The 25,637-nt window shown below is 73.1% G+C and overlaps 4 protein-coding genes across 11 annotated transcripts; 3 read left to right on the top strand and 1 right to left on the bottom strand.

Annotated features, from left to right (window-relative positions):
• Window positions 1-147: 147 nt before the first annotated feature.
• On the bottom strand, window positions 148-12,922 carry OPLAH (5-oxoprolinase, ATP-hydrolysing). Of its 4 annotated transcripts, XM_087730057.1 has the most exons (27): window positions 12,616-12,922; window positions 11,787-11,978; window positions 11,036-11,150; window positions 10,829-10,952; window positions 10,549-10,744; window positions 9,553-9,718; window positions 9,468-9,487; window positions 9,349-9,413; window positions 9,122-9,189; window positions 8,785-9,053; window positions 8,593-8,705; window positions 7,763-7,933; window positions 7,535-7,672; window positions 6,801-6,939; window positions 6,588-6,700; window positions 5,961-6,112; window positions 5,656-5,816; window positions 5,479-5,580; window positions 5,208-5,382; window positions 4,046-4,230; window positions 3,847-3,978; window positions 3,019-3,153; window positions 1,807-1,956; window positions 924-1,081; window positions 690-850; window positions 516-613; window positions 148-435 (listed from the first exon to the last, which is right to left on the bottom strand). In XM_087730057.1, the coding sequence occupies exons 1-27, from the start codon at window positions 12,787-12,789 to the stop codon at window positions 283-285; spliced, it is 3,825 nt and encodes a 1,274-aa protein (XP_087586183.1). In that variant the 5' UTR covers window positions 12,790-12,922; the 3' UTR covers window positions 148-282. The 4 variants fall into 4 exon arrangements, 3 of the variants coding, with proteins under 3 accessions (XP_087586183.1, XP_087586240.1, XP_087586303.1); XM_087730114.1 differs by having other exon boundaries at window positions 9,349-9,487; XM_087730177.1 differs by lacking the exons at window positions 7,535-7,672; window positions 7,763-7,933 and having other exon boundaries at window positions 9,349-9,487.
• A 95-nt stretch (window positions 12,923-13,017) lies between these two features.
• On the top strand, window positions 13,018-15,063 carry EXOSC4 (exosome component 4). Its single transcript, XM_087731206.1, has 3 exons — window positions 13,018-13,230; window positions 14,297-14,503; window positions 14,617-15,063. The coding sequence occupies exons 1-3, from the start codon at window positions 13,060-13,062 to the stop codon at window positions 14,974-14,976; spliced, it is 738 nt and encodes a 245-aa protein (XP_087587332.1). The 5' UTR covers window positions 13,018-13,059; the 3' UTR covers window positions 14,977-15,063.
• Window positions 15,064-16,725: 1,662 nt separating this feature from the next.
• On the top strand, window positions 16,726-22,360 carry GPAA1 (glycosylphosphatidylinositol anchor attachment 1). Of its 5 annotated transcripts, none has more exons than XM_087730805.1 (13): window positions 16,726-16,802; window positions 17,849-17,954; window positions 18,039-18,218; window positions 18,315-18,426; window positions 18,524-18,671; window positions 19,252-19,353; window positions 19,436-19,632; window positions 20,352-20,548; window positions 20,626-20,779; window positions 20,872-20,955; window positions 21,035-21,231; window positions 21,311-21,481; window positions 21,982-22,360. In XM_087730805.1, exons 2-13 carry the CDS (start codon window positions 17,881-17,883, stop codon window positions 22,223-22,225), a joined length of 1,860 nt encoding a protein of 619 aa, XP_087586931.1. In that variant the 5' UTR covers window positions 16,726-16,802; window positions 17,849-17,880; the 3' UTR covers window positions 22,226-22,360. The 5 variants fall into 5 exon arrangements, with proteins under 5 accessions (XP_087586931.1, XP_087586599.1, XP_087586672.1 ...); XM_087730473.1 differs by having other exon boundaries at window positions 16,771-16,802; window positions 17,852-17,954; XM_087730546.1 differs by lacking the exon at window positions 16,726-16,802 and adding an exon at window positions 16,864-16,883 and having other exon boundaries at window positions 17,852-17,954.
• A 462-nt stretch (window positions 22,361-22,822) lies between these two features.
• On the top strand, window positions 22,823-25,512 carry CYC1 (cytochrome c1). The gene is made up of 7 exons (XM_087730937.1): window positions 22,823-22,980; window positions 23,985-24,178; window positions 24,260-24,386; window positions 24,469-24,626; window positions 24,732-24,892; window positions 24,986-25,086; window positions 25,212-25,512. Exons 1-7 carry the CDS (start codon window positions 22,897-22,899, stop codon window positions 25,314-25,316), a joined length of 930 nt encoding a protein of 309 aa, XP_087587063.1. The 5' UTR covers window positions 22,823-22,896; the 3' UTR covers window positions 25,317-25,512.
• Window positions 25,513-25,637: the final 125 nt, after the last annotated feature.

Below are 25,637 nucleotides of genomic sequence, written 5' to 3' on the forward strand. Positions count from 1 at the left end.
CTGGATGGAGGGGCCGAGCCCCGGGTGTGGGTCTGGGGTCGGTGAGGCAGAAGCGTGGGAGCCCGTGGGCAGCGCCGTGGGGAGCGTGCATAGCTGGGGTGGGGGGCTTCCCCTTGGACTGTGCGTACTGGGAGTTGGGGGGCTGCCCTATAGACTGTGTGTATCTAGGAACGGGGGGCTGCCCCACGGGGTGTGCGTACCTAGGGCGGGGGCTGCCCCACAGGGTGTGCGGAGCCGGGGCCGGGGCTGCCCCACGGCCGCCAGCCTGGGGGGCAGGGACCCTCAGACGGCCTCCTGCGCCCGCCGGTACTCAAAGAGGCTCCCGCGCTCAGCGAAGCTCCGGGACGCCGGCGGCTCCGCGGCCTCCTTAGGGTCCCCCACATCCCCGGGGCAGCCGAAGCCGCCCCCGCCGGGGGTCTGCAGGCGGAAGACGTCCTGCGGCGGGGAGAAGATGGGGATCAGGGGGTGCCGGGGTGCTGGGAGACGTGGGGGGGGGGGTCCAGTGCGGTGCTTACCCCCGGCTCCACCGGCACCGAGGTCTTGGCACCCAGGCTGATGGTTCGGCCGTCACGGCGCAGCAGCAGGTTGAGCCCCGGGGCGCCGGGGCTGCCCCCTAAGCAGCAGAGGGGGGTCAGGGGGCAATGGGGGGCTGCAGGGGTCCGCGGGGGGCCGTGGGGGTCCCCGCTCACCTTGAAGGCCATAGGGACGGATGGCGCGGCGCTCGCTCAGCACCGACAGCACCATGTCCTCGCGGAAGAGCAGCTCCCGGATCACCCCGTCGCCCCCCCGGCAGCGCCCCGCGCCCCCTGAGCCCCGCCGCAGCTCGAAGCGCTGCAGGACCACAGGGTACCTGGGGGGGGACAGGGTCAGTCCCGGTGGGCCCCCGGCAGCCCCCCGCGCTCCCCGCGGGCCCCAGCACCCACCGCTGCTCCAGGATCTCGGGGTCGGTGATGCGGGTGTTGGTCATGTGGGTGTGGACCCCGCTGCGGCCGTGCCAGCGCGGGCCGGCCCCCGCGCCCCCCGCCACCGTCTCGTAGTAGCCCACCCGCTCATTCCCGAAGGTGACGTTGTTCATGCAGCCCTGAGGGCAGAGGGGAGGGCAGGGGGCAGCGGGGGGACCCCACACCCCCAGCCATCGCGTCCAACCCCCGGGACCCCCGGCACCCCAGACCCCTGGGACCCCTAACCCCCAGGACCTCCAGCATCCCGGATCCCTGGCACCCTGGGACTCCTGACCCCCGGGACCCCCAGCCCCCAGGACCCCCGACCCCCCAGGACCCCCAGCACCTGGGATCCCCAGGACCCTCGGCACCCGGGGACCCCCATCACCTTGGACACCTGACCCCCCAAGACCCCCAGCACCCCAGACCCCTGGGACCCCCAACTCTCAGGCCCTCTGGCACCCCGGGACCCCCAACCCCCAAGACCCCAAACCTCTGGGATCCCCAACCCCCAGGACCACCAGCATCCTGGGACCCCAGACCCCTGGGACCCCTGACCCCCCTGGACCCCCAACCCCTGGAATGTCAGCACCCCAGACCCCCGACCCCCAGGACCCCTGGGACCTGCAACCCCCAGGACCTCCAAATCCCAGGACCCCTGGCACCCCGGGACTCCTGGCTCCCAAGACCCCGGACCCCTGGGACCCCAGGCCCCCCAGGAGCCCTAACCCCAGAACCCCTGGCACTGTGGGACACCAGACCCCTGGGACCCTTGACCCCCGGGACCCCCGACCCCTGGAATGCCGGCACCCCAGACCCCCGCGACCCCCGGCACCCCAGGACCCCCCATCACCCTGGTCCCTACCTGGGAGGCGGCGCAGACGCCGAAGGCCCTGAAGATGACGTCCACCACCCGCTGGGAGGTCAGGACGTTGCCCCCCACCACGGCGGCCTCGGGCGAGGGGTCCAGGATGGAGCCCTTGGGGATGACCACCCGCACGGGGGCCAGGCAGCCCTGGGAGGCAGGCGGCCCGTCGGCCCCGCACGCATCCACCCCACACCCCTCTGCTCCCCAGGACCCCCACGCCAGGGGAACAGGGGCCCGGGACCCCCCCCACCCCAGGGGATGGGGGTCCCTGCCCCATAACCCCTTGCCCCCCGGGGCCAGCACTGGGCTGGCAGCTCCCCCCGCCAGGTGAGGGGGCGCAGGGGGGTCCCACAGCCTGGGGGTCCCACAGCCCGGGGGTCCCACAGCCCAGGGGTCCCAGAGCCCAGGGGTCCCACAGCCAGGGGGTCCCACAGCCAGGGGGTCCCACAGCCGGGGGGTCCCACAGCCAAGGGGTCCCACAGCCGGGGGGTCCCACAGCCCGGGGGTCCCACAGCCCAGGGGTCCCAGAGCCCAGGGGTCCCACAGCCAGGGGGTCCCACCGACCGGGGGGTCCCACAGCCCAGAGGTCCCACAGCCAAGGGGTCCCACAGCCGGGGGGTCCCACAGCCCGGGGGTCCCACAGCCCAGGGGTCCCAGAGCCCAGGGGTCCCACAGCCAGGGGGTCCCACAGCCGGGGGGTCCCACAGCCCAGAGGTCCCACAGCCCAGGGGTCCCACAGCCTGGGGGTCCCACAGCCCGGGGGTCCCACAGCCCAGGGGTCCCAGAGCCCAGGGGTCCCACAGCCAGGGGGTCCCACAGCCGGGGGGTCCCACCGACCGGGGGTCCCACAGCCCAGGGGTTCCACAGCCAGGAGGTCCTGCAGCCAGGGGCTCCCACAGTGCAGGGGGTCCCACAGCCGGGGGGTCCCACAGACCAGTGATCCTGCAGCCCTCGGGGTCCCACAGACCAGGGCTCCTGCAGCTGGGGGGTCCCACAATGCAGGGGTCCCACAGACCAGTGATCCTGCAGCCCGGGGGTCCCACAACCCGGGGGTCCCACAGCCCAGGGGTCCCACAGCTGGGGGTCCTGCCGCCCGGGGGTCCTGCAGCCGGGGGTCCCGTAGCCTGGGGGGTCTCACAGCCCAGGGGTCCCACAACCTAGGGGTCTCACAGCCCAGGGGACCTGCAGCCCTGGGGGTCCCGCGCCCACCTGGTTGAGGGGGATGTCCTGGCCCACCATGCAGCGCAGGCAGTAGATGAGGGCGGAAAGGGTGATGGCGCGGGGGGCGTTGCAGTTCCCGTACACCTCCGGCCCCGAGCCCGAGAAGTCAAAGACGGCGCTGCCCTGCAGGGACGGCGGGGACGAGGGGTGGCCCCGCGTTCCCCCAGCTGGGGGGCTCCCCCAAACCCCAGCTCGGGGGGGATCGCCAGCATCCCGGGGCCAGGGGGGATCCCAGGGCCAGGGGGATCTCCAGGATCCTGGGGCCAAGGGGATCTCCAGGATCCTGGGGCTGGGGGGGATCTCCAGCATCCTGGAGGCAGGGGCATCCCAGGGCCAAGGGGATCTCCTGCATCTCAGGGCAGGGGGGATCCTGGAGCCAGGGGGGATCTCCTGCATCCCAGGGCCAAGGGGATCTCCTGCATCTCAGGGCAGGGGGGATCCTGGAGCCAGGGGGGATCTCCTGCATCCCAGGGCCAAGGGGATCTCCTGCATCTCAGGGCAGGGGGGATCCTGGAGCCAGGGGGATCTCCTGCATCCCAGGGCTGGGGGGATCCTGGAGCCAGGGGGATCTCCTGCATCCCAGGGCCAAGGGGATCTCCTGCATCTCAGGGCAGGGGGGATCCTGGAGCCAGGGGGGATCTCCTGCATCCCAGGGCTGGGGGGATCCTGGAGCCAGGGGGGATCCCAGGGCTGGGGGGATCAACAGCATCCCGGAGCCAGGGGGGATCCTGGGGCCAGGGGGGATCTCCCGCATCCTGGGGCAGGGGGGATCCCAGGGCTGGGTGGATCTCCCACATCCCGGGGCTGCCCGCTCACCTCCTGGGGGTCCACCTGCACCCGCAGCCGGATGGGCGAGCCGTCGTCCATGCGGTCCTCAGCCTCCACCGCCGTGCCCCAGCGCGCGGCGAAACCCTTCAGCATCTCCCGCACGGCCACCTCGGCGTTGGCCTGGGGATGGCGGGCGTCACAGCGGGGCCGGGGGGCCCCGGGGGCCCGGGGGGGCGGCGGGTCCCACCTGGATGTGGGCCATGTACGCCTGGACCACCGGGAGGCCGTGGAGGCGGATGAGCTCAGCAACCAGCTGGATCCCCTTCTGGTTGGCGGCCACCTGGGCCCGCAGGTCCGACAGGTTGTCCTGCAGGTTCCGGGTCCCGCTGCAGCCCGGGACGTGGCCTGGTGCCATCAGGGCCTCCGTCACCGCTGCAGGGGACGAGTGAGGGGTGGTGGGGTGGAGGGCGCCCGTCCCCACCGCATCCCTGCCATCCCCACTGCGTCCCCACCATGTCCCCGCCGTCCCTGCTGCATCCCCACCACGTCCCCACCACGTCCCCACCACGTCCCCGCCATCCCCACCACATCCCCGCTGTCCCCACATCCCCACCGCGTCCCCACCGCGTCCCCACCACGTCCCCACCGTCCCCACGCCATCCCCGCTGTCCCCACCATGTCCCTGCCATCCCCACCGTGTCCCCACCACCACATCCCTGTTGTCCCCACCACGTCCCCACCGTCCCTGCCATCCCCACTGTGTCCCCACCATCCCCACCACATCCCTGCCATCCCCACCATGTCCCCACCGTCCCTGCCATCCCCACTGTGTCCCCACCATCCCCACCACATCCCTGCCATCCCCCCCCATGTTCCCACTGTCCTCACCACATTCCCACCATCCCCACTGTGGCCCCATCATCCCCACCATATCCCTGACATCCCCACCGCATCCCCACCATCCCCACCTTGTCGCCACCATCCCCACTACCCCCACCACGTCCCCACCATCCCCACCTTGTCCCCACCATCTCCACTGTCCCCACCATCCCCACCACATCCCCGACATCCCCACCACATCCACACCATCCCCACTGTGTCCCCATCATCCCCACTCTGTCCCCACCGTCCCCACCATCCCCGCTGCATCCCCGCCATCCCTGCTATCCCCACCGTCCCTGCTATCCCCACCGTCCCCCCACCATCCCCACCACATCCCCACCACATCCCCACCATCCCCACTGTGTCCCCATTGTCCCCACTCTGTCCCCACTGTCCCCACCATCCCCGCTGCATCCCCACCGTCCCCACTGTGTCCCCATCGTCCCCCCACTGTCCACACCATCCCCACCGTCCCCACCACATCCCCACCGTCCCCACCGCATCCCGCCACCCCAGCGCAGACCCACCCTCCTCCTGGAAGACGCCGTCCTTCACCAGCTTGAAGGAGACGAAGACGGCCCCCTCCTCCCGCAGCGCCTTGGAGTGCGGGGGCATGGAGCCGGGGGTGATGCCCCCGATGTCCGCGTGGTGCCCACGGCTGGCCACGAAGAAGACGGGCTTGGGGACACCTGGCCAGAAGACCTGGGGAGAGCCCAGCGCTGAGCCGGCGTCCTGGGGTGGGGGTCCCACACCCCGGGGTGCCCCGGGGGGGGTCCCGCGCCCCCGGCCCGCACTCACGGGGGTGATGACGGTGAGGTCGGGCAGGTGGCTGCCCCCCGCGCAGGGGTGGTTGCTCAGGATGACGTCCCCCTCCCGCAGGTCGGCGCCGAGGTTGCGGATCTGCAGCGGCAGTGGGAAGGGCTGAGCGGGTCCCTGGGGGGTCCCGGGGGGGTCCCGGCGGGGGGACGCTCCTACCTGGAACTGGACGGTCTCCTGCATGGCGCCCAGGTGGACGGGGATGTGGGGGGCGTTGGACACCAGCCCCCCATCCGGCCCGAAGAGCGCGCAGGAGAAATCCAGCCGCTCCTTGATGTTGGTGGAGATGGCCGTCCGCTGCAGGATCCGGCCCATCTGCTCTGCGGGGGGACGCGGCAGACCCTCAGGAGGGGGCTCCCACCCCACACCAAACCCCCCTGCCCCACAGATCCCCCCTCCTCCCGGCTCCTGGGGTCTCCCGGGACCCCCCTGCCCCAGGCACAGCTGGGGCGCAGCCCCCCCACCTGCGATGCTCATGAAGCGGTGGGAGAAGATGGAGAGCTGGACGGCGTCAAGCTGGGGGCCGACGGGGCACGGGGGCCCCGAGCCGACGGCAATGCAGACGTCGCCGAAGCGGGTGAGGTTGGCGGTGCAGCCTGGCTCCACCACGATGGTGCTGGGGGAGGCAGGCGGCCGCACCGGGAGCTGGAGGGGCGCGGGGCTCCCAGGGTCCCCACCGGCTCCCCGGGGTCCCTGCCACCTCTCCAGGGTCCCACCGGCTCCCTGGGGTCCAGCCAGCTTCCCGGCGTCCCTGCTGGCTTCCCGGGATCCCCACTGGCTCCCCAGGGTCCTCATCAGCTCCCTGGGGTCCCTAACAGCTCCCTGGGGTCCTACCTTCTCCCCAGGGTCCCCACTGGCTCCCCAGGGTCCCACCAGCTTCCCGGGGTTCCTGCTGGCTTCATGGGATCCCCACTGGCTTCCCGGGATCCCCACTGGCTCCCCAGGGTCCCACCAGCTCCCCGGGGTCCCTAACAGCTTCCCGGGGTCCCTGCTGGCTTTGTGGGGTTCCCACCGGCTTCCCGGGGTCCCCGCTGGCTCTCCGGGGTCCCACCAGCCCCCCAGGGTCCCTGCCGTCCCCCCGGGGTCCCTACCTGTTCTTGTCAATGATGATGGCAGGGCCGGGGACGGTGTGGTCGCAGGCCAGCTCCTCCAGCAGGAACACTGGTGTCTCCAGATACCCCTCCTCGAAGTAGCACCGCGTCACCTGCAGGACCCAGCCCAAGCCCCCAGCCCCACGCCGGGTCACCCCCTGTCCCCACGCCCCTCCGGGACCCCCCAGGACCCCTGGGACCCCCTGCCCTCACCGTCTCCACACGGGCCGGTTTCCCGCTGGGGGCCAGGGGGGTCTCGCAGCTGATGCCGCTGCTGCCCGTGCCGCGCACCCGCACATCGTCCACCACCATGGCGCGGTCAGGGATGGTGAAGCCAAACTCCACCAGGTACCTGTGGGGCAGGAGCAGGCACCAGCTGTGGCCAGGGGGCACTGGGAGACCCCCGGCTACCCCTGGCATGGCACAGCAGTGCCAGGACAGGGATCCTGGTGCTGGGATTGGGATCATGGTGCCGGGATGGGGATCACAGTGCCAGGACAGGGATCGTGGCACCAGGACAGGGATCACGGTTCCGTGAGGGGGATCAGAGCACTGGGACAGGGGATCGCAGCACCAGGATGGGGATCATGGTGCCAGTATGGGGATCATGGTGCTGGGATGGGGATTGCAGTTCCAGGATGGGGATCACGGTGCCGGGACAGGGAATTGTGGTGCCGGGATGGGGAATCACGGCACCAGGATGAGGATCATGGTGCCAGGATGGGGATCGTGGCAATGGGATGGGGATCATGGTGGTGGGACAGGGATTGTGGTGCCAGGATGGGGATCATGGCACTGGGATGGGGACCATGGTGCTGGGATGGGGATCGTGGTGCCAGGACAGGGATTGCGGCTCCAGGACAGAGATCACAGTGCCGGGATGGGGATCCCAGTTCCAAGATGAGAATCACAGTGCTGGGACAGGGGATCGCGGTGCCGGGACAGACCGGCTGGTGAAGGCGGCATGGAAGTCTCCGGCACGGCAGGAGCGTGGGGTGGGCGGGTGGCCCTTGGCCGAGCACATGAGGGCACAGTCGGTGCCCTCGTAGCGCAGGTGCAGGAAAGCCTCCGTGCGGATCTGCTCCCTGTGGGGCGGCCCCGTCAGCAGGGGGACAGCGGCGGCGCGGTGTCCCCGTCCGTCCATCCGTCCCCCACCGGGACCCCCGGCAGCTCACCCAGTGAAGCCCTGCGCCCGCAGTGCGTCCCGGCACTCCCGCTCTAGCGCGGCGATGCGCCCATCCAGCCAGGGGAAGGCGGCCGGCTCGTAGCGCAGGGCGCAGGGGGCCTGGGCCTCGTGCACCACGTCCGCCAGCGCCAGCCCATACGCCGACAGGATCCCGCTGTACCTGCGCAATGCCCACCCGCGCCGCTGCCGCGCCCGTGGGCACCCCCAGACCCAGCACCCGCGGGCACCCCCAGACCCAGTGCATCCTCCCGGGGACCCCCAGACCCTGACCGTCCCCCAGGGACCAGGGTACCCCCAGACCCAGCACCCACGGGCACCCCCAGACCCAGAGCATCCTCCTGAGGATTGGGGCACCCCTGAACCCAATGAAACCACCTGGGGGGCCAGGGCCCCCTGAAACTCAACACATCCCTTGGAGACCGGGGCACCCCCAAATGCATCCAACTGAGGGGCCGGGACACCCCCAAACCCCATGCATCCTCCTGGGGACCGGGGCACCCCTAAACCCAATCATCCGCTTGGGGGGCTGGGGCACCCCAAACCCCACACCCAGGGGCACCCCCAAACCGCATGCATCCTCCTGGGGACCTGGGCACCCCCAAATGCATCCACCTGGGAGCTGGGGCACCCCCAAACTCAACAAATTTGCCTCGGGGGCAACCAGAGTCCCCCAACCCCACACCATCAACCTAGGGGCCAGGAACACCCTGACACTGCCCGGGGGACGCAGGGCACCCCCCAGGGCCCCCCAGCCCCACCATCCGGCGGCACCAGGAGAGGGGGGTCCCCATGGAGCCCCCCCAACCCCGATGCACCTACTTGTGGATGAAGACCCTGCTCATGCCCAGGGCGCGGGCGATGGCGCAGGCGTGCTGGCCCCCCGCGCCCCCGAAACAGGCCAGCACGTGGCGGGCGGTGTCGTGGCCCCGTGCCTGCCGGGGGGGACACCGGGGTGTGACACCGGCGCCGAGTGCCCGCGGCCCCCCCCGCTCCCCCCCGCGGCCACTCCACCTGCGTCAGGGCACGGATGGGCCGGCACATGGCCTCGTTGGCCACCCGCACGAAGCCCATGGCCACCTCCTCCACCGAGAGCGGGCAGTGGGCGCCGGCGGCGGTGTCGGCCATGAAGGCGTTGATGCGGGCGGCCAGCTCCTGGAATGCCCGCGCTGCCGCCTCCCGGCACAGCGGCTGGTCCTCGCCCGGCCCGAAGATGCGGGGGAAGTAATCAGGGAGCAGGCGGCCCAGGCAGAGGTTGGCGTCGGTGACGGTCAGCGGACCCCCTGTGCCGGGATGGGGACAGTGAGCGCGGCACCGCGGTGCCGCAACCGCCGGCACTGTGGCCACTCACCCTTACGGTAGCAGGCTGGGCCGGGGTGGGCGCCCGCCGACTCGGGGCCGACCACGAAGAGCCCGGACCTGGAGGGGAGACGCCGGCGGGAGCAGGAGGGTCCCGGCCACGCTCGCCATGCCGCTGTGCCGCAGCCGAGCCAGACCCAGGCTCCACCGAGCCTCGGCACGTCCTGCCCGGGGCACCCACGGGTGCCCGGAGCCCCCACCCAGGGCACCCCCACCCACCTGAAGAAGAGCCGGGAGCCGCCGCCGGCCGCCACAGTGTTGATGTCAAGCTGCGGTGCCTGGATGCTGACGCCGGCGGTGCTGGCCTCGAAGACGTGCTCGTACTCGCCGGCGTAGCGGCTGACGTCCGTCGAGGTGCCTGGGGAGCACGGCTCAGCACCCACCCGGCGGGACCCCCACCCCGGCCCCCCCAGCCCTGCTCACCTCCCATATCGAAGCCGATGACGGGCTGCCCGTCCTCGCGGCGGTAGGTGGTCACGGCGTAGCCCACCACGCCGCCGGCCGGGCCTGAGAGGATGGCGCGGGCCCCGCTGAAGTGCTGCATGGGGGTGAGCCCCCCGTCCGAGCGCATGAACAGCACCGGCACCTCCTGCGGGCGGCAGGGCGCTGGGACGGGCGCCCACGGGGGGTCCCGGTGGGATGGGTGCCCATGGGGGGGTCCCGGTGGGATGGGTGCTGCTGGGGGGTGTCCCGGTGGGACAGGCGCTGCTTGGGGGGTCCCAGTGGGATGGGTGCCCATGGGGGGTCCTAGTGGAATGGGTGCCCCTGGTGGGTCCCGGTGGGATGGGTGCCCATGGGAGGTCCCGGTGGGATGGGTGCCCATGGGGGGGTCCCGGTGGGATGGGTGCTGCTGGGGGGGTCCCAGTGGGATGGGTGCCCATGGGGGGGTCCCGGTGGGACAGGCGCTGCCGCAGGGGTCTTGCTGGGACGTGCAGCCACGGGGTGTCCTAGTGGGATGGGTGCCCATGGTGGGTCCCGGTGGGATGGGTGCCCGTGGGAGGTCCCGGTGGGACGGGTGCTGGCGGGGTGGCCCCAGTGGGATGGGTGCCCATGGGGCGGTCCCGGTGGTACAGGCGCTGCTGGGGGTTCTGGCTGGGACGGGCACCCACTGGGGGTCCCGGTGGGATGCGTGCTCACAGGGGGGTTGCAGTGGGATGGGTGGTGGTGAGGGGGTCCTGCTGGGACAGGCGCTCATGGGGTCCCGGTGGGATGGGTGCCCATGGAGGGGTCCCAGTGAGATCGGTGCTGCTGGGGAGGCCGGGCAGGATGGGTGCCCACAGGGGGTTCCTGGTAGAATGAGTGTTGCCAGGGGGGTCCCAGTGGGACCAGCACCAGCCAGGGAGTCCCGGTGGGACGGGTGCTGCCGTGGGGTCCCAGTGGGATGGGTGCCTGCTGAGGGGTCCCAGCGGCCCCACTCACCCGCAGCTGGTGGGCGAAGCCGGCACGGAAGCTCTCCAGGTAGCGGTGGATGCAGGGAGTGAGGTAGGCGTCGGCGCAGGCCGTGTAGCCGCGCGGCACCGCCCGCACCATGCCCGCCACCGCCGAGGAGAGGGAAACGTGCCGGAAGCCCAGCTCCCGTGCCAGCGCCCCGACCTGCTCCTCGTGGCCGGGCCAGCTGCCGGGGAGAGCGGGGACGGCGTCGGGCACGGGGCTCCGGCTGCGACCTCCCCCGTTCCCCCAGGTCCCCCCCGGGACTCACGCATAGGAGTGGAGCAGCAGCACGGCCAGGCTGCGGATGCCGCGGGCCAGCACCCCCTCCAGCTCCCGCCGCAGCGCCGACAGCTCCAGCGGCCGCTGCACCAGCAGGGACGCCCCCGTGGAGCCTGGGGAGAGCCGGGTGTCCCAGGGGGTCACGGAGGGGGGCGTCCCCACCGGCCCCGGCCCCCCCCATGGCGGCGGTCCCCACCTTCAATCAGCGGGAGGGTCTCCTTCCCCGGGAGGCGGCAGCCGGGCTGGTGCGGGATCAGCCGCTCGTCCACCTCGATCACCTCCTCGTACAGCACCTCCGGCACCGCCACCTCCTGTGCGGGGGGACGGGGACGTCACCCGGGGGCCACCGCGGGACTCCCCTCCGCGGTGGGGCAGCCCCCGCCACTGGCTCGGGGACGCGCCGGCCTCGCCGCGCTGCCGGAGCTGCCGCTGGCTCCCAGCCGGCCGGGGCGGCGCGCGGGCATTGGCGCGGGGCCGGGGCTGGCGCGGGGCCGTGGCGGGAGCCCAACGGCACTCACGGGACGCGGCACCGGGATCCGGGGACTTCCCGCCACCGCCAAGGACGTCCGTGCCGGGCAGAGGACACGCCAGGCCCCACCGCGCCGGGACGGCGCGGGTCACGCGGGGACGCGTCACACCGAGCCCGAACAGCGTGCGTTGGACGGGGACGTGCCAGCCTCAGCCCGGACAGCGTGGGTCGTGTGGGGACACGTTGTCCCCAGCCTGGACGGTGCCGGTCACGGGGACGTGCCAGCCCGGTTCCAGGCGGCGTGGGTGACGGGGGTGGGCTGTCCCGAGCTGGGATGGCGTGGGGCAGGGGGATGTGGCACCCCGGCCCCGGACGATGTGGGTCACGCAGGGACGTGCCACCCCAACGCTGGACACTGTGGGGGCCACAGGGCCACGCCACCCCAACCCCACGCCGGTGCCGCCGTGCCGGGCCTCACCAGGTCAAAGATGCGGGGCCGGGCTTGGCTGCCGATGTGGAGGAGGTCGCGGAAGCCGCGGGTGACCAGCAGGGCCAGGCGCTCGCCCCGGCGCTCCAGCAGCGCGTTGGTGGCCACCGTGGTGCCCATGCGGATCCACTCGATGCCGGAGGCGTCCAGGGGCTGATCCCGCGGCACCGCCACCCCGCTCTCCTGCCGGCACCGCGGGCCTCAGCCCCGCGGCTCCACCACGGACCCTCGGTGCGTGGCCCCTCCGGCACAGGGCAGGCGGGGGTCCGGCCGGGACCAGGCTGCCACAGCCCCCCCAGGCCAGGGACGGGGCTGGCCGGGGGACCTGGGGCCCGGGGGTCTCGGGGGGGTCCTGGGGGGTCCTGGGGAGGTGCCAGTGGGGGGGACGGGGGAGGGTACAGGGGGGTGTCCCAGGAGGAGACCTCGGGGGGTCGTGGGGAGGGGCCCGGGTGTGAGTCCCTGGGAGAGTCTGGGGGGGGGGGTCTCGGGGGTGTCCCAGGGGGTGTCCCGGGGGTTTCAGGGGGGTTTCGGGGGGGGTCTCGGGGGTCTCAGAGGGGTCCCGGGGGGTCCCAGGTGTGTCCCGGGGGTCCCGGGGTGTCTTGGGAGGGGTCCCGGGGGTCTCGGGGGGCTCCCGGAGGTGTCCCGGGGGTCTCAATGGGGGGTCCCGGGGGTGTCCCGGGGGTCTCAGGGGGTCCCGGGGGGTCTCGGGGGTGTCCCGGGAGTGTCCCGGGGGTCTCAGGGGGTCTCGGGGGTGTCCCGGGGGGCTCCCGGAGGTGTCCCGGGGGTGCCGGCGGGGTCCCGGGGGTCTCGGCGGCCACACCTCCTGCAGGACGCGACGGATGCCCTCGGTGGGGGCATCTCCGTAGCCCGGATCCTCGGAGAGCAACTTGAGGACGCGGACGCGGCCACCGGGGCAGCGAGCGAAGACGTCGGTGAAGGTACCGCCGCGGTCGATGGCGAACTGGAACCCACCGGGACCCGATACCGCCGCCATGGCGGGACGGGACCGGACCGGAGGGGCCGGTGCGGGTCGGTGCGGGTCGGTGCGGGCCGGTGCGGGTCGGTGCGGGTCGGTGCGGTGCGCTCGGTTCCCGCCCGGGCAGCGCCGAGCACCGGCCCCGCGGGGGCGTGGCCTTGGAGGGGGGCGTTGTCTCAGCGGGGCGTGGCCTCGGCCGAAGGGGGCGTGGCCCCCGTGCGCCGGCGCGGCCCGCGCGGGGCATGCCGGGAGCCGTAGTCCTCGCCCCCCCCTCCCGGCGCGGGTAAGATGGCGGCGCCGGAGCTGCTGTCGGACGAGGGGTACCGGGCGGACGGGCGCCGGCCCGCCGAGCTCCGCAAGGTCCGTGCCCGCATGGGCGTCTTCGCGCAGGCCGACGGCTCGGCCTACATCGAGCAGGGCAACACCAAGGCGTTGGCCGTGGTTTACGGCCCCCACGAGGTGAGGGGCACCGGGCACCGGGCCTAGGCCCTCCGCTCCCCCACCGGGCCTTCCGATCCCCCGGCCCCCTCCGCTCCCCCGCGGGCCTCCCCCGGGGCCCCCTCCGCCCCCACCGCTCCCCCAGGCCCCTCCGGTCCCCCCGGTCCCTTCTGCTCCCCCCCCGGCCCCCTCCATTCCCCCCCGGCCCCTCGGTTCCCTCCCGGTCCCCTCCGCTCCCCCCGGCCCCCTCCATTCCCCCCTTGGCCCCTCCGTTCCCCTCCGTTCTCCCCGTTCCCCTCCGCTCCCCCCTTTTCCCTCCCCGGCGCCCCTTCTGCTCCCCCCCAGCCCCCTCCATTCCCCCCGGTCCCCTCCGCTCCCCCTGGTCCCCTCCATTCCCCCCTTGGTCCCTCCCTTCCCCTCGTTCCCCCTCCTGGTGTCCCCCTTGGCCCCTCTGCTCCCCCTTTGGCCCCCCTGGTCCCCTCTGCTCCCCCTGGTCCCCTCCATTCCCCCCTTGGCCCCTCCGGTCCCCCCATTCCCCTCTGTTCTCCCTCCCAGTCCCCCCCTCTGGCCCCCCTCGTCTCCCCTTGGCCCCTCTGCTCCCCCTGATCCCCTCCATTACCCCCAGTCCCCTCCGCTCCACCCCCCGGTCCCCTCCATTCCCCCTTTGGCCCCTCTTTTCCCCCCCTTTGGCCCCTCTGTTCTCCCTCCGTTCCCCCCTTTGGCCCCCCTGCTCCCCCTTTGGCCCCCCTGGTCCCCTCCATTCCCCCCTTGGCCCCCTCTGTTCCCCCCATTCCCCTCTGTTCTCCCTCCTGGTCCCCCCCTTGGCCCCTCTTTTCCCCCCTTGGCCCCTCTGCTCCCCTTGATCCCCTCCATTACCCCCAGTCCCCTCCCCTCCATCCCCCTTTGGCCCCTCCGTTCCCCCCATTCCCCCCCGTTCTCCCTCTGTCCCCTCCTTGGCCCCTCTGCTCCCCCCTGGGCGCCCCCCTTCCCCCAGGCGGGGTGGCCCCCACCTCTGCCGCCCACCCTGGACTCCGGGGTCCCCGTTCCCGGTGCCCCCCCGTCCCCAATCCGTTCTCTCCCCCCGCAGATGCGCGGCTCCCGCAGCAAGGCGCTGCCGGACCGGGCGCTGGTGAACTGCCAGTACAGCATGGCCACTTTCAGCACCGGCGAGCGGCGGCGGCGGCCCCACGGCGACCGGCAGGCGGGCGAGCTGGCCCTGCACCTCAAGCAGACCTTCGAGGCCGCCATCCTCACCCGCCTCTACCCCCGCTCCCAGATCGACATCTACGTCCAGGTGACGCGGGGCGGGGGGACGGGACAGACGCACGGACGCGGCGGGGGGGGGGGGGGACACGTGGGGAGGGTCCCGGCGCAGCCCCCGCCTGACCCGACCCGCCGCTCCCCCAGATCCTGCAAGCCGACGGCGGCAACTACTGCGCCTGCGTCAACGCGGCCACGCTGGCGGTGATGGACGCCGGCATCCCCATGCGGGACTACGTCTGCGCCAGCTCGGCCGGCCTGGCCGAGGACACGCCGCTGGCCGACCTCAGCTCGCCCGAGGAGGCGGCCGGCGGCCCGCGGCTGGTGCTGGCGCTGCTGCCGGCGTCGGGGCAGATCGCCCTGCTGCAGCTCAGCGCCCGCCTGCACCAGGAGCGGCTGGAGGCGGCGCTGGAGGCGGCCGGGCAGGCCTGCCGCGCCCTCCACGCCGTGCTGGACCGGGTGGTGCGGGAGCGGCTGCGGGAGGTCACCGCGCTGCTGGGGGACTGAGCCGCGCCGGCCGCCGCCGCAGCGCTGACGGGGACCGGGCGGCTGGGGCGCGGCACCGGCCCCATGCCAATAAAGGCGTGCCGCGCCGCGCCGTGTGCTGTGCCATCCGTCCGCCGCGCCGCGTGCCGTGCCAGCCGTTGCACCGCTTGCCGTGCCATCCATCTGCCACGCTGTGTGCCGTGCCGTCCATCCGCCGCGCCGTGCTGTGCCATACGTCCGCCATGCCGTGTGCCGCGCCGCGTGCCGTGCCGTCCGTCCGCCGTGCCGTGTGCCGCGCTGTGTGCCGTGCCGCTTCCTCGTGCCTGCGCGGCGCAGGGGTGGCACAGCCACCTCCTTGCACACGCAGCTCCACTTCCCTCGTGCCCCCCCCTTGCACACCTACCCCCCCGTTAGGTGGCCTCTTGCACGCCCACCCCGTCGCACGGCCCCCTTGCACACTCACCCCTGCTGCACGGCCCCCTTGCACCCCCCTTGCACACCCAGACCCGCTCCCATTGCACGGCCCCCTTGCACACCCGCCCCGCTCCACAGCCCCCTCACACCCCCCTTGCACACCCAGACCCGCTCCCGTCGCACAGCCCCCTTGCACACCCACCCCTGCTCCACGGCCCCCTCACACCCCCCTTGCACACCCGCCCCTCTGCCCAGCCCCCTTGCACGCCCAAACCCACTCCCACTGCACCGCCCCTTGCACACCCGCCCCCATTTAACGGCCCCCTTGCACCCCCCTTGCACACCCAAACCCTCTCCCATCGCACAGCCCCCTTGCACACCCGACCCTGCTGCACGGCCCCCTTGCACCCCACCTTGCACACCCACCTTCCTTGCACACCCAAACCCGCTCCCATCGCACAGCCCCCTTGCACCTTCTTGCACACCTGCCCCTGTTGCACGACCCCCTTGCACACCCACTCTCACTGTACGGCCCCATTGCACAGCTGCCTTACACACCCGCCCCCTTGCACACCCCCAACCACCGCACAGGCCCTTGCACACCCACCCTCACCCCTTTGTACACCCACTCCCCCTGCACTGCCCCTTGCACACCCACCCTGCCTTGCACGCCCCCATCTCGGAGACCCTTCTGTCCCCCTTGCACGCACACCCCAGCCCCGCAGCACAGCCCCCTTGCACACCCACACCCCTGTTGCATACACTCCCCCCTTGCACACCCACACCCCTTGCACAAACACACCCAACCCCACAGCACAGCCCCTTGCACACACACCCCCGTTGCATACTCTCCCCATTGCACTTATACCCCTGTTGCACACTCTCCCCTTGCACACCCACACCCGTTGCACACTCACACCCCTAGACGCACACCCCAGCCCCACAGCACACCTCCTTGCACACAGCCCTTGCACACTCACACCCGTTACACTCGCACCCCCCACACGCACAGCACAGCCCCTTGCACACTCACACCCCTGTTGCACACGCTCTCCCCTTGCACACACCCACGCTCCTCCCACACTCACACCCGTTGCGCACACTCCCCCCTTGCACATTCACACCCCCTGTACGCACGCCCCAGCGCCACACCCCAGCCCCTTGCACACAGCCCCTGCACACCCACACTCCTCGCACGCTCACACCGCCGTTGCACACCCACACTCCTTGCATGCCCTCCCCCCTCGCGCACTCACTCCCCTCGCTCACTGCCCCCCCCCCCCCCCGCACACTCGCCCCCCCCAGGGGCGCCGCCTGCCGGCGCATGCGCAGAGCGGGGCGGGCGGTGCCCATCGATGTCTCTGGGCTCCGCCCCTCGGCCTGTGCCGTTCCGCGGGCGATTGAGCGGCCTGTGCGGCCGGCGGGACGGAGAGGTGGGGGGGGGCCCGGGGCCCGGGGCCGTGCGGCCTGGGACGGGGGCCGTGGGGTGTCTGTGGGGCAGGGGTGGGGGCCGGGTAAGGGGCTGTGGGGTGCACATGGGGCCGTGTGGGGCGGGCACTGGGCCATGGGGTGCAGGGGCGGGGGCTGTGGGGTGCGTGTGGGGCAGGTAAGGGGGCGTGGGGGGGGTGTAGGGGGGTGAGGGGGCAGAGGTGGTGGCCATGGGGTGCACATGGGGCAGATAAGGGGCTGTGGGGCACACGTGGGGGGCAGGGATGGGGCCATGGGGTGCGTGGGGGGGGTAAGGGGCTGTGGGGTGCATATGGGGCAGGGATGGGGTGGTGTGGGGTGGGCACTGGGCCATGGGATGCGCGTGGGGCAGGGACGGGGGCTGTGGGGGGGTGTAGGGGGCAGAGATGGAAGCTGTGGGGTGCGTGTGGGGCAGGTAAGGGGCTGTGGGGTGCAGGGACGGGGCCATGGGGTGCATGTGGGGCAGGGATGGGGCCGTATGGGGCAAATACTGGGCCATGGGGGGCAGGGATGGGGGCTGTGGGGTGTGTGTGGGGTAGGCACAGGATCATGGGAGGCGTGTGGGGCAGATAAGGTGCTGTGGGGTTTGGGGGATGCAGGGACAGGGCCATGGAGTGCGTGTGGGGCGGGTAAGGGGCTGTGGGGTGTATGTGGGGAAGGGATGAGGCCGTGGGGTGCAGGCACAGGGGCTGGGGTGTGTGTGGGGCAGGGACAGGGGCTGTGGGGGGTGTAGGGGGCTGTGGGGTGCGTGTGGGGCAGGGACGGGGGCTGTGGGGGGGTGTAGGGGGCTGTGGGGTGCGTGTGGGGCAGGGATGGGGGCTGTGGGGCAGGTCCTGGGCCATGGGGTGCGTGTGGGGTGCAGGGGCGGGGCTGTGGGGCAGGCACAGGGTGTTTGGGGTCCATGGGTGCCTGGGGGGGCCCGGGCGGACCCGTGGGCAGCCCAGGCGAGGGGTGCCCGTGGGGCCAGCCCCCTTCCCCGTGCTGGTGGGGACCCCGTCCTCCCCCCCGCCAGCAGCCCAGACTCGGCGCCCCCCAGCCCCCGCCATGGGGCTGCTGTCGGACCCCCACTGCCGCCGGGCGCTCTCCCGTCTCGTCCTGCGCCTCAACACCCCGCTCTGGTGAGTGCCGGGGGGTCCCCGCCTGTGGCCGGGGGGCTGCCGGGGGGTGACCCCCAGCCCAAGACCCCGTCTCCTCTCCCGCAGTACCCTGAGCTACGCGGCGGGGCTGGGCTGGTTCCTGGCCTTGGCCTTCCAGCCCCTCGCCCCCCGCACCTACATGTCGGAGAACGCCATGGGCTCCACCATGGTGGAGGAGCAGTTCCTCTTCGGCGAGAGGGCCCTCTCCTACGCCCGGGAGTTTGCCGGGCACAAGAAGAAAGCGGGGTGAGAGCGGGGTGCCGCTAAGGGCGGGGTGGCGCGGGCAGAGGTGCCTCCGGGGAGGGTTTCGGGGGTCTCCATCGCCCCTCTCCCGCTCCCCAGGGGCATGCCGGTGGCCTGGCTGGAGAAGACCATGTGGAACCTGGGGCTGGAGGTGCACAGGCAGCCCTTCTCCCGCACGCTGCCCTTCCCCGACGAGACCCGCGAGCGATACGTGCGTACCCGCGGCCCCCCGAGACCGCCGGCCCCCCATCCCGGGGCGGGGGTCCTGGCCGAGGCCGCCCCCCTGAGCCCTCCCCTTCCCTCGGCAGATGGTGAAGGGCACGAACGTCTACGGGATCCTGCGGGCGCCGCGCGCCGCCAGCACCGAGTCACTGGTGCTGAGCGTGCCCTGCAGCGAGGGGCCCCACAATAACCAGGCCGTGGGGCTGATGCTGGCCCTCGCCTCCTACTTCCGAGGTGAGTCCCGGGACGGGGGGCTCGGCACCCCCTCCTGCGGCCCGGTGCCGTCGCGGGGTGCCACGGGGGGTCCCCTGGGGCACCGGCCTCCCCGCTCCTGGGCAGGTCCCTGCCCAGCGGGGATGCCGGGGCGGGAGTGCTGGGTACCCGCCTGCTGGCAGTCCGGGGGGACCCCGGCTTCTCTGGGGGGCAGCACAGGGAGTGGGTCCCACCGGGGCGGTGCTGGGCTCTGTCGGGGTGGTGCTGGGCTCTGCCGGGGCTGTGCCAGGCTTTGTCAGCACAGGGACTGAGCTTTGCCAGGGCAGGGGCTAGGCTCTGCCAGGGCTGTGCCGGGCTCTGCCGGGGCCGTGCTGGGCTCTGCCAGGGCTGCGCCGGGCTTTGCTGGGGCTGGGACTAGGCTCTGCCAGGGCTATGCCAGGGTTTGCTGATGCAGGGACTGGGCTGTTCTGGGCTTTGCTGTGCCAGGGCTATGCCAGGCTTTGCTGGGGCAGGGACCAGGCTTTGCCAGGGCTGTGCCAAGCTCTGCCAGGGCTGTGCTGGGGCAGGGACCGGTTTGCCGCAGCCATCCCATTGCCTTCAGGCCAGATCTACTGGGCGAAGGACATCATCTTCCTGGTGAACGAGCACGACCTGCTGGGCATGGAGGCCTGGCTGGAGGCCTACCACGACGTCAACATCACCGGTGAGGCTTGGGGGGGACCGCGGCCGTTCCCCGGCCATGCCGAGGGGCCGGCGGCGGCGCTGACGCGGCGCGGTGCCCGCAGAGGTGCAGTCCTCGGGGACGCTGGGCCGTGCGGGGGCCATCCAGGCGGCCGTCTCGCTGGAGCTGAGCAGCGACGTGGTCACCAGCTTCGACGTGGCGGTGGAGGGGCTGAACGGGCAGCTGCCCAACCTCGACCTCCTCAACCTCTTCCACGCCTTCTGCCAGAAGAACGGCCTCCTCTGCACCATCCAGGGCAAGGTGAGCCCGGCCGGCGCCGGCCCCCCGCCCTGCCACAGGGGAGGCTGCTGCCCACAGGACCAGAGTTTCACGGGGGGCCAGGAAGGCTGACGGCATCCTGGCTTGTATTGGGAACGGTGTGGCCAGCAGGAGCAGGGCAGGGATCGTCCCCCTGTGCTGGGCACTGGTGAGGCCGCCCCTCGAATGCTGTGCTCAGCGCTGGGCCCCTCACCCCAAGGCGGCCATGGAGGGGCTGGAGCGTGGCCAGAGCAGGGCAGCGAGGCTGGGGCAGGGGCTGGAGCCCAAGGCTGGGGAGGAGCGGCTGGGGGAGCTGGGGGGGCTCAGCCTGGAGAAGAGGAGGCTGAGGGGAGCCCTCATCGCTCTCTGCAACGGCCTGAAAGGAGGCTGGAGCCGGGGGGGTCGGTCTCTTCTCCCCAGGAACAAGTGATGGGACGAGAGGGAACGGCCTCAAGCTGCGCCAGGGCAGGGTTGGGTTGGGTATTAGGGACAATTCCTCCCCCAAAGGGCTGTCAGGCCCTGGCCCAGGCTGCCCGGGGCAGGGGCTGAGTCCCCGTCCCTGGAGGGATTTAACAGCCGGGGAGATGTGGTGCTGAGGGCCATGGTTTAGTGGTGGCCTTGGCAGCGCTGGGTGAACGGTTGGACTCGATGACCTTACGGGTCTTTTCCAACCTCAACGATTCGATCTCCCTGTGATCCGACGACACGGGCTCTCCCCGCAGCTGCAGCGCTCGGACTGGGACTCGCTGCCCGCCTACGCCCACAGCTTGCAGACGCTGCTGCTGATGGTGCTGGCCCAGGCGTCGGGGCGGCCCCGCGGCGACCACGGCCTCTTCCTCCGCTACCGCATCGAGGCCATCACTCTCCGTGGCATCAACAGCTTCCGACAGTACAAGTACGACATGACCACCGTGGGCAAGTGAGTCCGGGGCCGCGGGGGGGCCGGGGGGTCCCCGGGCCGCAGCCTCCCCCCCTCCCCGTGCCCGGTGCCCGCAGGACGCTGGAGGGGATGTTTCGGAAGCTCAACAACCTGCTGGAGCGGCTGCACCAGTCCTACTTCTTCTACCTGCTGCCCTCCCTGTCCCGCTTCGTCTCCATCGGCGTCTACATGCCGGCCTTCGGCTTCCTCATCCTCGTCCTCGTCCTCAAGATATCCTTTTGGGCCGGGGGGGGGGCTCGGGGGGCCGGGAGGTGGGCGCGGGGTGGCCAAACCGCTCCGCTCCTTTCCCTGACCGCCCCCACGCCCTCGACCTCTGGATGAAGTTGAGCAAGTGCGAGGCGGGCAGCGCCGAGCGGCTCTGGGACGGCGACCGCGCCGCCGGCGAGGTCAGGGCCCTTCCCCTCCCCTGCCTGCCCCTCCCCGCAGACCCCCGGACCCCCCGTCCTCACCCCCGGCTTTCCGCAGGAGTCCCGGCCCGGCTTGCTGGCGCTGGTGCCGCCGCTGCTCATCTGCCACGCCGCCGGCCTGGCGCTCTACTTCTTGCCGGTGCTGGGGCAGCGCGTGGCCACCCAGCACTTCCCCGTCTCCGAGTCGGAGGCCGTGGTGCTCACCGTCATCGCCATCTACGTGGCCGGCATGGCCCTGCCGCACAACACCCACAGGTGCCGGGGGGCTCGGGGGGTCCGTGGGGCGCCGCCGCCCGTAGCCGTGGGGCTGAGCGTCCCCCCCTCGTCCCCGCAGGGTGCTGGCGGGCGGCGGCAGCGACCGGGGCTGGATGACGCTGAAGCTGCTGGCGCTGCTGTACCTGGCGGTGCAGCTGGGCTGCCTCGCCCTCCTCAACTTCTCCCTCGGCTTCCTCCTGGCCGCCACCATGGTGCCCGCCGCCGCCGCCGTCCAGCCCACCGGCCCCAAGTGAGTGGGGACCCCCTGTCCCGTGGGGGGGTGCCAGGGGGATGCTGGGGGGGCTCCCCAGGGCGGGGGGATGCTGGGGGGGCTCTGCCTGGGGTGGGGGGGTGCCATGGGGATGCTGGGGCTCTGGCTGGGGTGGGGGGATGCTGGGGGGGCTCTCCCCAGGGTGGAGGGACACCAGGGGGGCTCTCCCCAGGGCATGGGGATGCTGGGGGGACACCGGGGGCTCTCCCCGGGGCATGGGGATGCCAGGGGGTCTCTCTGCGGGGTGGGGGGGATGCTGGGGGCTCTGCCGGGGGTGGGGGGACACTGGGGGCTCTCCCTGGGGTGGGGGGATGCTGGGGGGACACTGGGGGCCTTTGCCTGGGGTGTGGGGATGCCAGGGGGGTCTCTCTCCGGGGTGGGGGGACGCTGGGGGCCCTCCCTGGGGCAGGGTGATGCCGGGGGCACACCGGGGTCTCTCCCCGTTCCCCGCGGCGGCTGACCGTGCCCCTCGCCCGCAGGGTGCTGCTGGCGGCGCTGCTGGTGCTGGCGACGCCGGCCGTCACGCTGCTGCTGGGCATCTTCCTGCAGCGGGAGCTGGTGGAGGCGCCGGCCTCGGCGGCGGAGGGCTGGCAGCTCTTCCTGGCGGCCGTGGCCGAGGGGCTGCTCCAGCACCACCTCTACGGCTCCCTCCTCTTCCCCTTCCTCGCCCTCTGCGCCTACCCCTGCTGGCTGCTGCTCTGGAACGTTCTCTTCTGGAAGTGAGGGGTCCCCGCCGGCCACGGACCGACCCACGGCCGGACGGACCCACGGACAGACCCAGGGATGGACCCGCGGACGGACCCATGGACGGACCCGTGGAGGGACAGCGGGGCCGGGGGCTGGCGGGGGTGACGTCCCCCCGTCCTCACGGGGACACCGGCCCCGGCCGAGCAGTGGGTCCTGCCCCGGCCGGGGGCTGCCGGTGCCCGGGGGGGGTCGGGGTGGGGACCCCCCGATTGGGGCTGCGGTGCCCGGGCTGTGCTGGGGGGCTCCCGGGTCCGTGCCGGGGGGTCGGGGGGCTCCCCGGTCTGTGTTGGGGGGTCGGGGGGTCCCGGGTCCGTACGGGGGGGGTCGGGGGGCTCCCCGGTCTGTGTTGGGGGGTCGGGGGGGTCCCGGGTCCGCGCCAGGGGAGGTCGGGGCGCTCCCCGGTCGGTACCGGGACCCCCGGCACGGTGTGTACGGGGGGGGAGGGGTCCTCTCCTCGGGGCCGCAGCGCTGCAATAAAGGGGCGGGAGCGGAGTCGGTCTTGTGTCATTTATTGGGGGGGAGGCAACCGGGGGGTATGTGACGTCGCTTCCGGTGGCGGGTGACGTCAGAGAGCGGACGTCACGTCCGGTGCGGGCCGTCGGCGTCCCCTCGACCTCGGCGCGGCGGCCGCCGGGAGGAGCGGAGCGATGGCGGCGGTGGCGGTGCGGAGCCTCCCGCTGCGGCCCTACGGCCGCCTCCTGCTGCCGCGGGCCCGGACCGCGCCCGCCCCGGTGAGACCCGGCCCCGGCCCCGGCCCCGGCCCCGCCCCGGCCCGGCCGTGAAGGTCACCGGGAGGGGGCGGCCCCGGAACCGCTCGGCAGCGCGGAGCTGCGCCGGGCCCTGCCCGGGTCGTTCCCCCCCCCCCCCGCCCCCGCCCGGCCCGGTGCCCCCGGGTCCCCCCCGTCGTGCCCGGTCCGCCCCGGCCCTGCCCGGGTCCCCCCCACCCTGCCCGGCCCGGTGTCCCCGGTTCCCGCCCTCGGCCCTGCCGGTGTGCCCCGGCCCTGCCCCGTGTCCCCGCTCCCCGCCCGGCCCTTCCCGGTGGCCCCGGTTCCCCCTCGTCGTGCCCGGTGTCCCCGGTGCCCCCTGCCCGGCCCTGCCCGTCCTGCCCGGCCCGGTGGCCCCGGTTCCTCCCCGTCGTGCCCGGTGTGCCCCAGCCCGGTCCGGTGTCCCCGGTTCCTGCCTCCATCCCTCCCGGTGTCCCCAGTCCGCCCCCGCCATCCCTCCCGGTGTCCCCGGTTACTGCCTCCATCCCTCCCGGTGTGCCCGGTTCTGCCCGTCCTGCCCGGCCCGGTGTCCCTGGTTCCCGCTCCTGTCCCTCCCAGTGCACCCCAGACCTGCCCAGTGTCCCCAGTACGCCCCCCTCTGGTCCTGCCCGGCCCAGTGTCCCCAGTCCGCCCCCGCCATCCTGCCTGGTGTCCCCAGTTCCTGTCCCTCTCGGTGTCCCCGGTTCCCCACCCTGTCATGCCCGGTGTCCCCGGTTCCTGCCTCCATCCCTCCCGGTGTCCCCGGTTCCTGCCTCCGTGCCTCCCGGTGTGCCTGGTTCTGCCCATCCTGCCCTGCCCAGTGTCCCCGGTTCCCGCTCCCGTCCCTCCCAGTGCACCCCAGCCCTGCCCGGTGTCCGCGGTTCCCCCTCGTGCCGTCCCCGGTTCCCATCCCTCCCGGTGTCCCCGGTGCCCCCTGCCCAGGCCGCGGCTCCCCGGTGCCACCCCGGGCCCTGACGGCCGTGCCCCCCCAGGCCTCCCTGTCGTCCTCCGCCGGGCCGTCCCGCGGGGGGAAGGCGGCCCTGGCGGCGCTGGGGCTGCTGGCGGCGGGCGGCGGGGGCCTGGCGCTGGCCCTGCGCTCCACCCTGGACGCCGGCGAGCTGGAGATGCACCCGCCCGGCTTCCCCTGGAGCCACGGCGGCCCGCTGGCCGCCCTCGACCACGGCAGGTACCAGGACGGGGACGCGGGACACGGGGAGAGCCTCGGTGGGCAGCCGGGGCCCTCACCTCCTCCTCCTCTTCCTCCCAGCCTGCGGCGCGGCTTCCAGGTGTACAAGCAGGTCTGCTCCGCCTGCCACAGCATGGAGTACATGGCCTTCCGCAACCTCATCGGTGTCACCCACACCGAGGCGGAGGCCAAGGCGCTGGCCGAGGAGGTGAGTCCCGTGCCGGGGACGCTGCCGCTGCCGCAGCCGGTGCCCCGCCGCCCCAGCTCAGGGCTCTCCCCCCGCCGCGCAGGTGGAGGTGGTGGACGGCCCGGACGAGAACGGGGAGATGTTCACGCGTCCCGGCAAGATCTCCGACTACTTCCCCAAGCCCTACCCCAACGCCGAGGCGGCGCGAGCCGCCAACAACGGGGCGCTGCCCCCCGACCTCAGCTACATCGTCAACGCCCGGTAAGGGGCCGCGGGTCCCGGGGTCCCCGGCCGACCTCCCTGCCGCGGGGAGGAGGGCCCCGGCCCCGCTGCTGCCCGGGGCTGATCCCCCCCTCCCTGTCGCAGGCACGGGGGCGAGGACTACGTCTTCTCCCTCCTCACCGGCTACTGCGACCCCCCGGCCGGCGTGACGGTGCGGGAGGGGCTGCACTACAACCCCTACTTCCCGGGCCAGGCCATCGGCATGGCCCCCCCCATCTACAACGAGATCCTGGAATTCGAGGACGGTAAGAGGGGCACGGGGCCGGCGCGGCGCGGGGCCATCCTGCGGGGGTGCCGGTTGCCGGGGCGCTCAGCCTCCCCCTGCCGCTCTCCCCCAGGTACCCCGGCCACCATGTCGCAGATCGCCAAGGACATCTGCACCTTCCTGCGGTGGGCAGCAGAGCCGGAGCACGACCACCGCAAACGGATGGGCTTGAAGGTGGGTGCCTGCCTCGGGGGGCAGCAGTGCCCCCGCCCCGGTGCCCAGACCCCCCTGTGCCGCGCTCGGCCCCGCGCCGGGGCGGTGGCTCCGTGGGGCAGAGCTCGACTCGGTCCTTCCCGCAGATGCTGATGATCTCGGGGCTGCTGGCTTCCCTCCTGTACTACATGAAGCGCCACAAATGGTCTGTGCTGAAGAGCAGGAAAATGGTCTACCGGCCCCCCAAGTAGGGGGGCAAGCGGGGTGCCCCCCACCCCGGCTGCACCGCCTGGGCCACGCACAACCCCTGGGCTGCGGGGGGCCGCAGCCGGCAGCGCCTGCCCCCGCTCCGGCTCCTTATTTAATGTTGCCCTCGGCCCCCGCGGGCGCCGACGCTCAGAGGGGCTGGGGGCACGGAAATAAAACTGGTGGTTCTTCAAGGGGAAAGCGAGGTGTGGCGTCTGCCTGCACCACGGCCGCTGCGGCCCCTCGGCACCGGGTTGTGGGCTTGCAAAGGGCCCCTCCCCGTCGCCCCCGTCTCGGGAGGGTGAGATATGGCCCCGCCACTGCGG

This window comes from Nipponia nippon, unplaced genomic scaffold (assembly GCF_047370975.1).
Source record: "Nipponia nippon isolate SJK-2023a ecotype South Korea unplaced genomic scaffold, ASM4737097v1 scaffold_1, whole genome shotgun sequence".
Lineage (NCBI taxonomy): Eukaryota > Metazoa > Chordata > Aves > Pelecaniformes > Threskiornithidae > Nipponia > Nipponia nippon.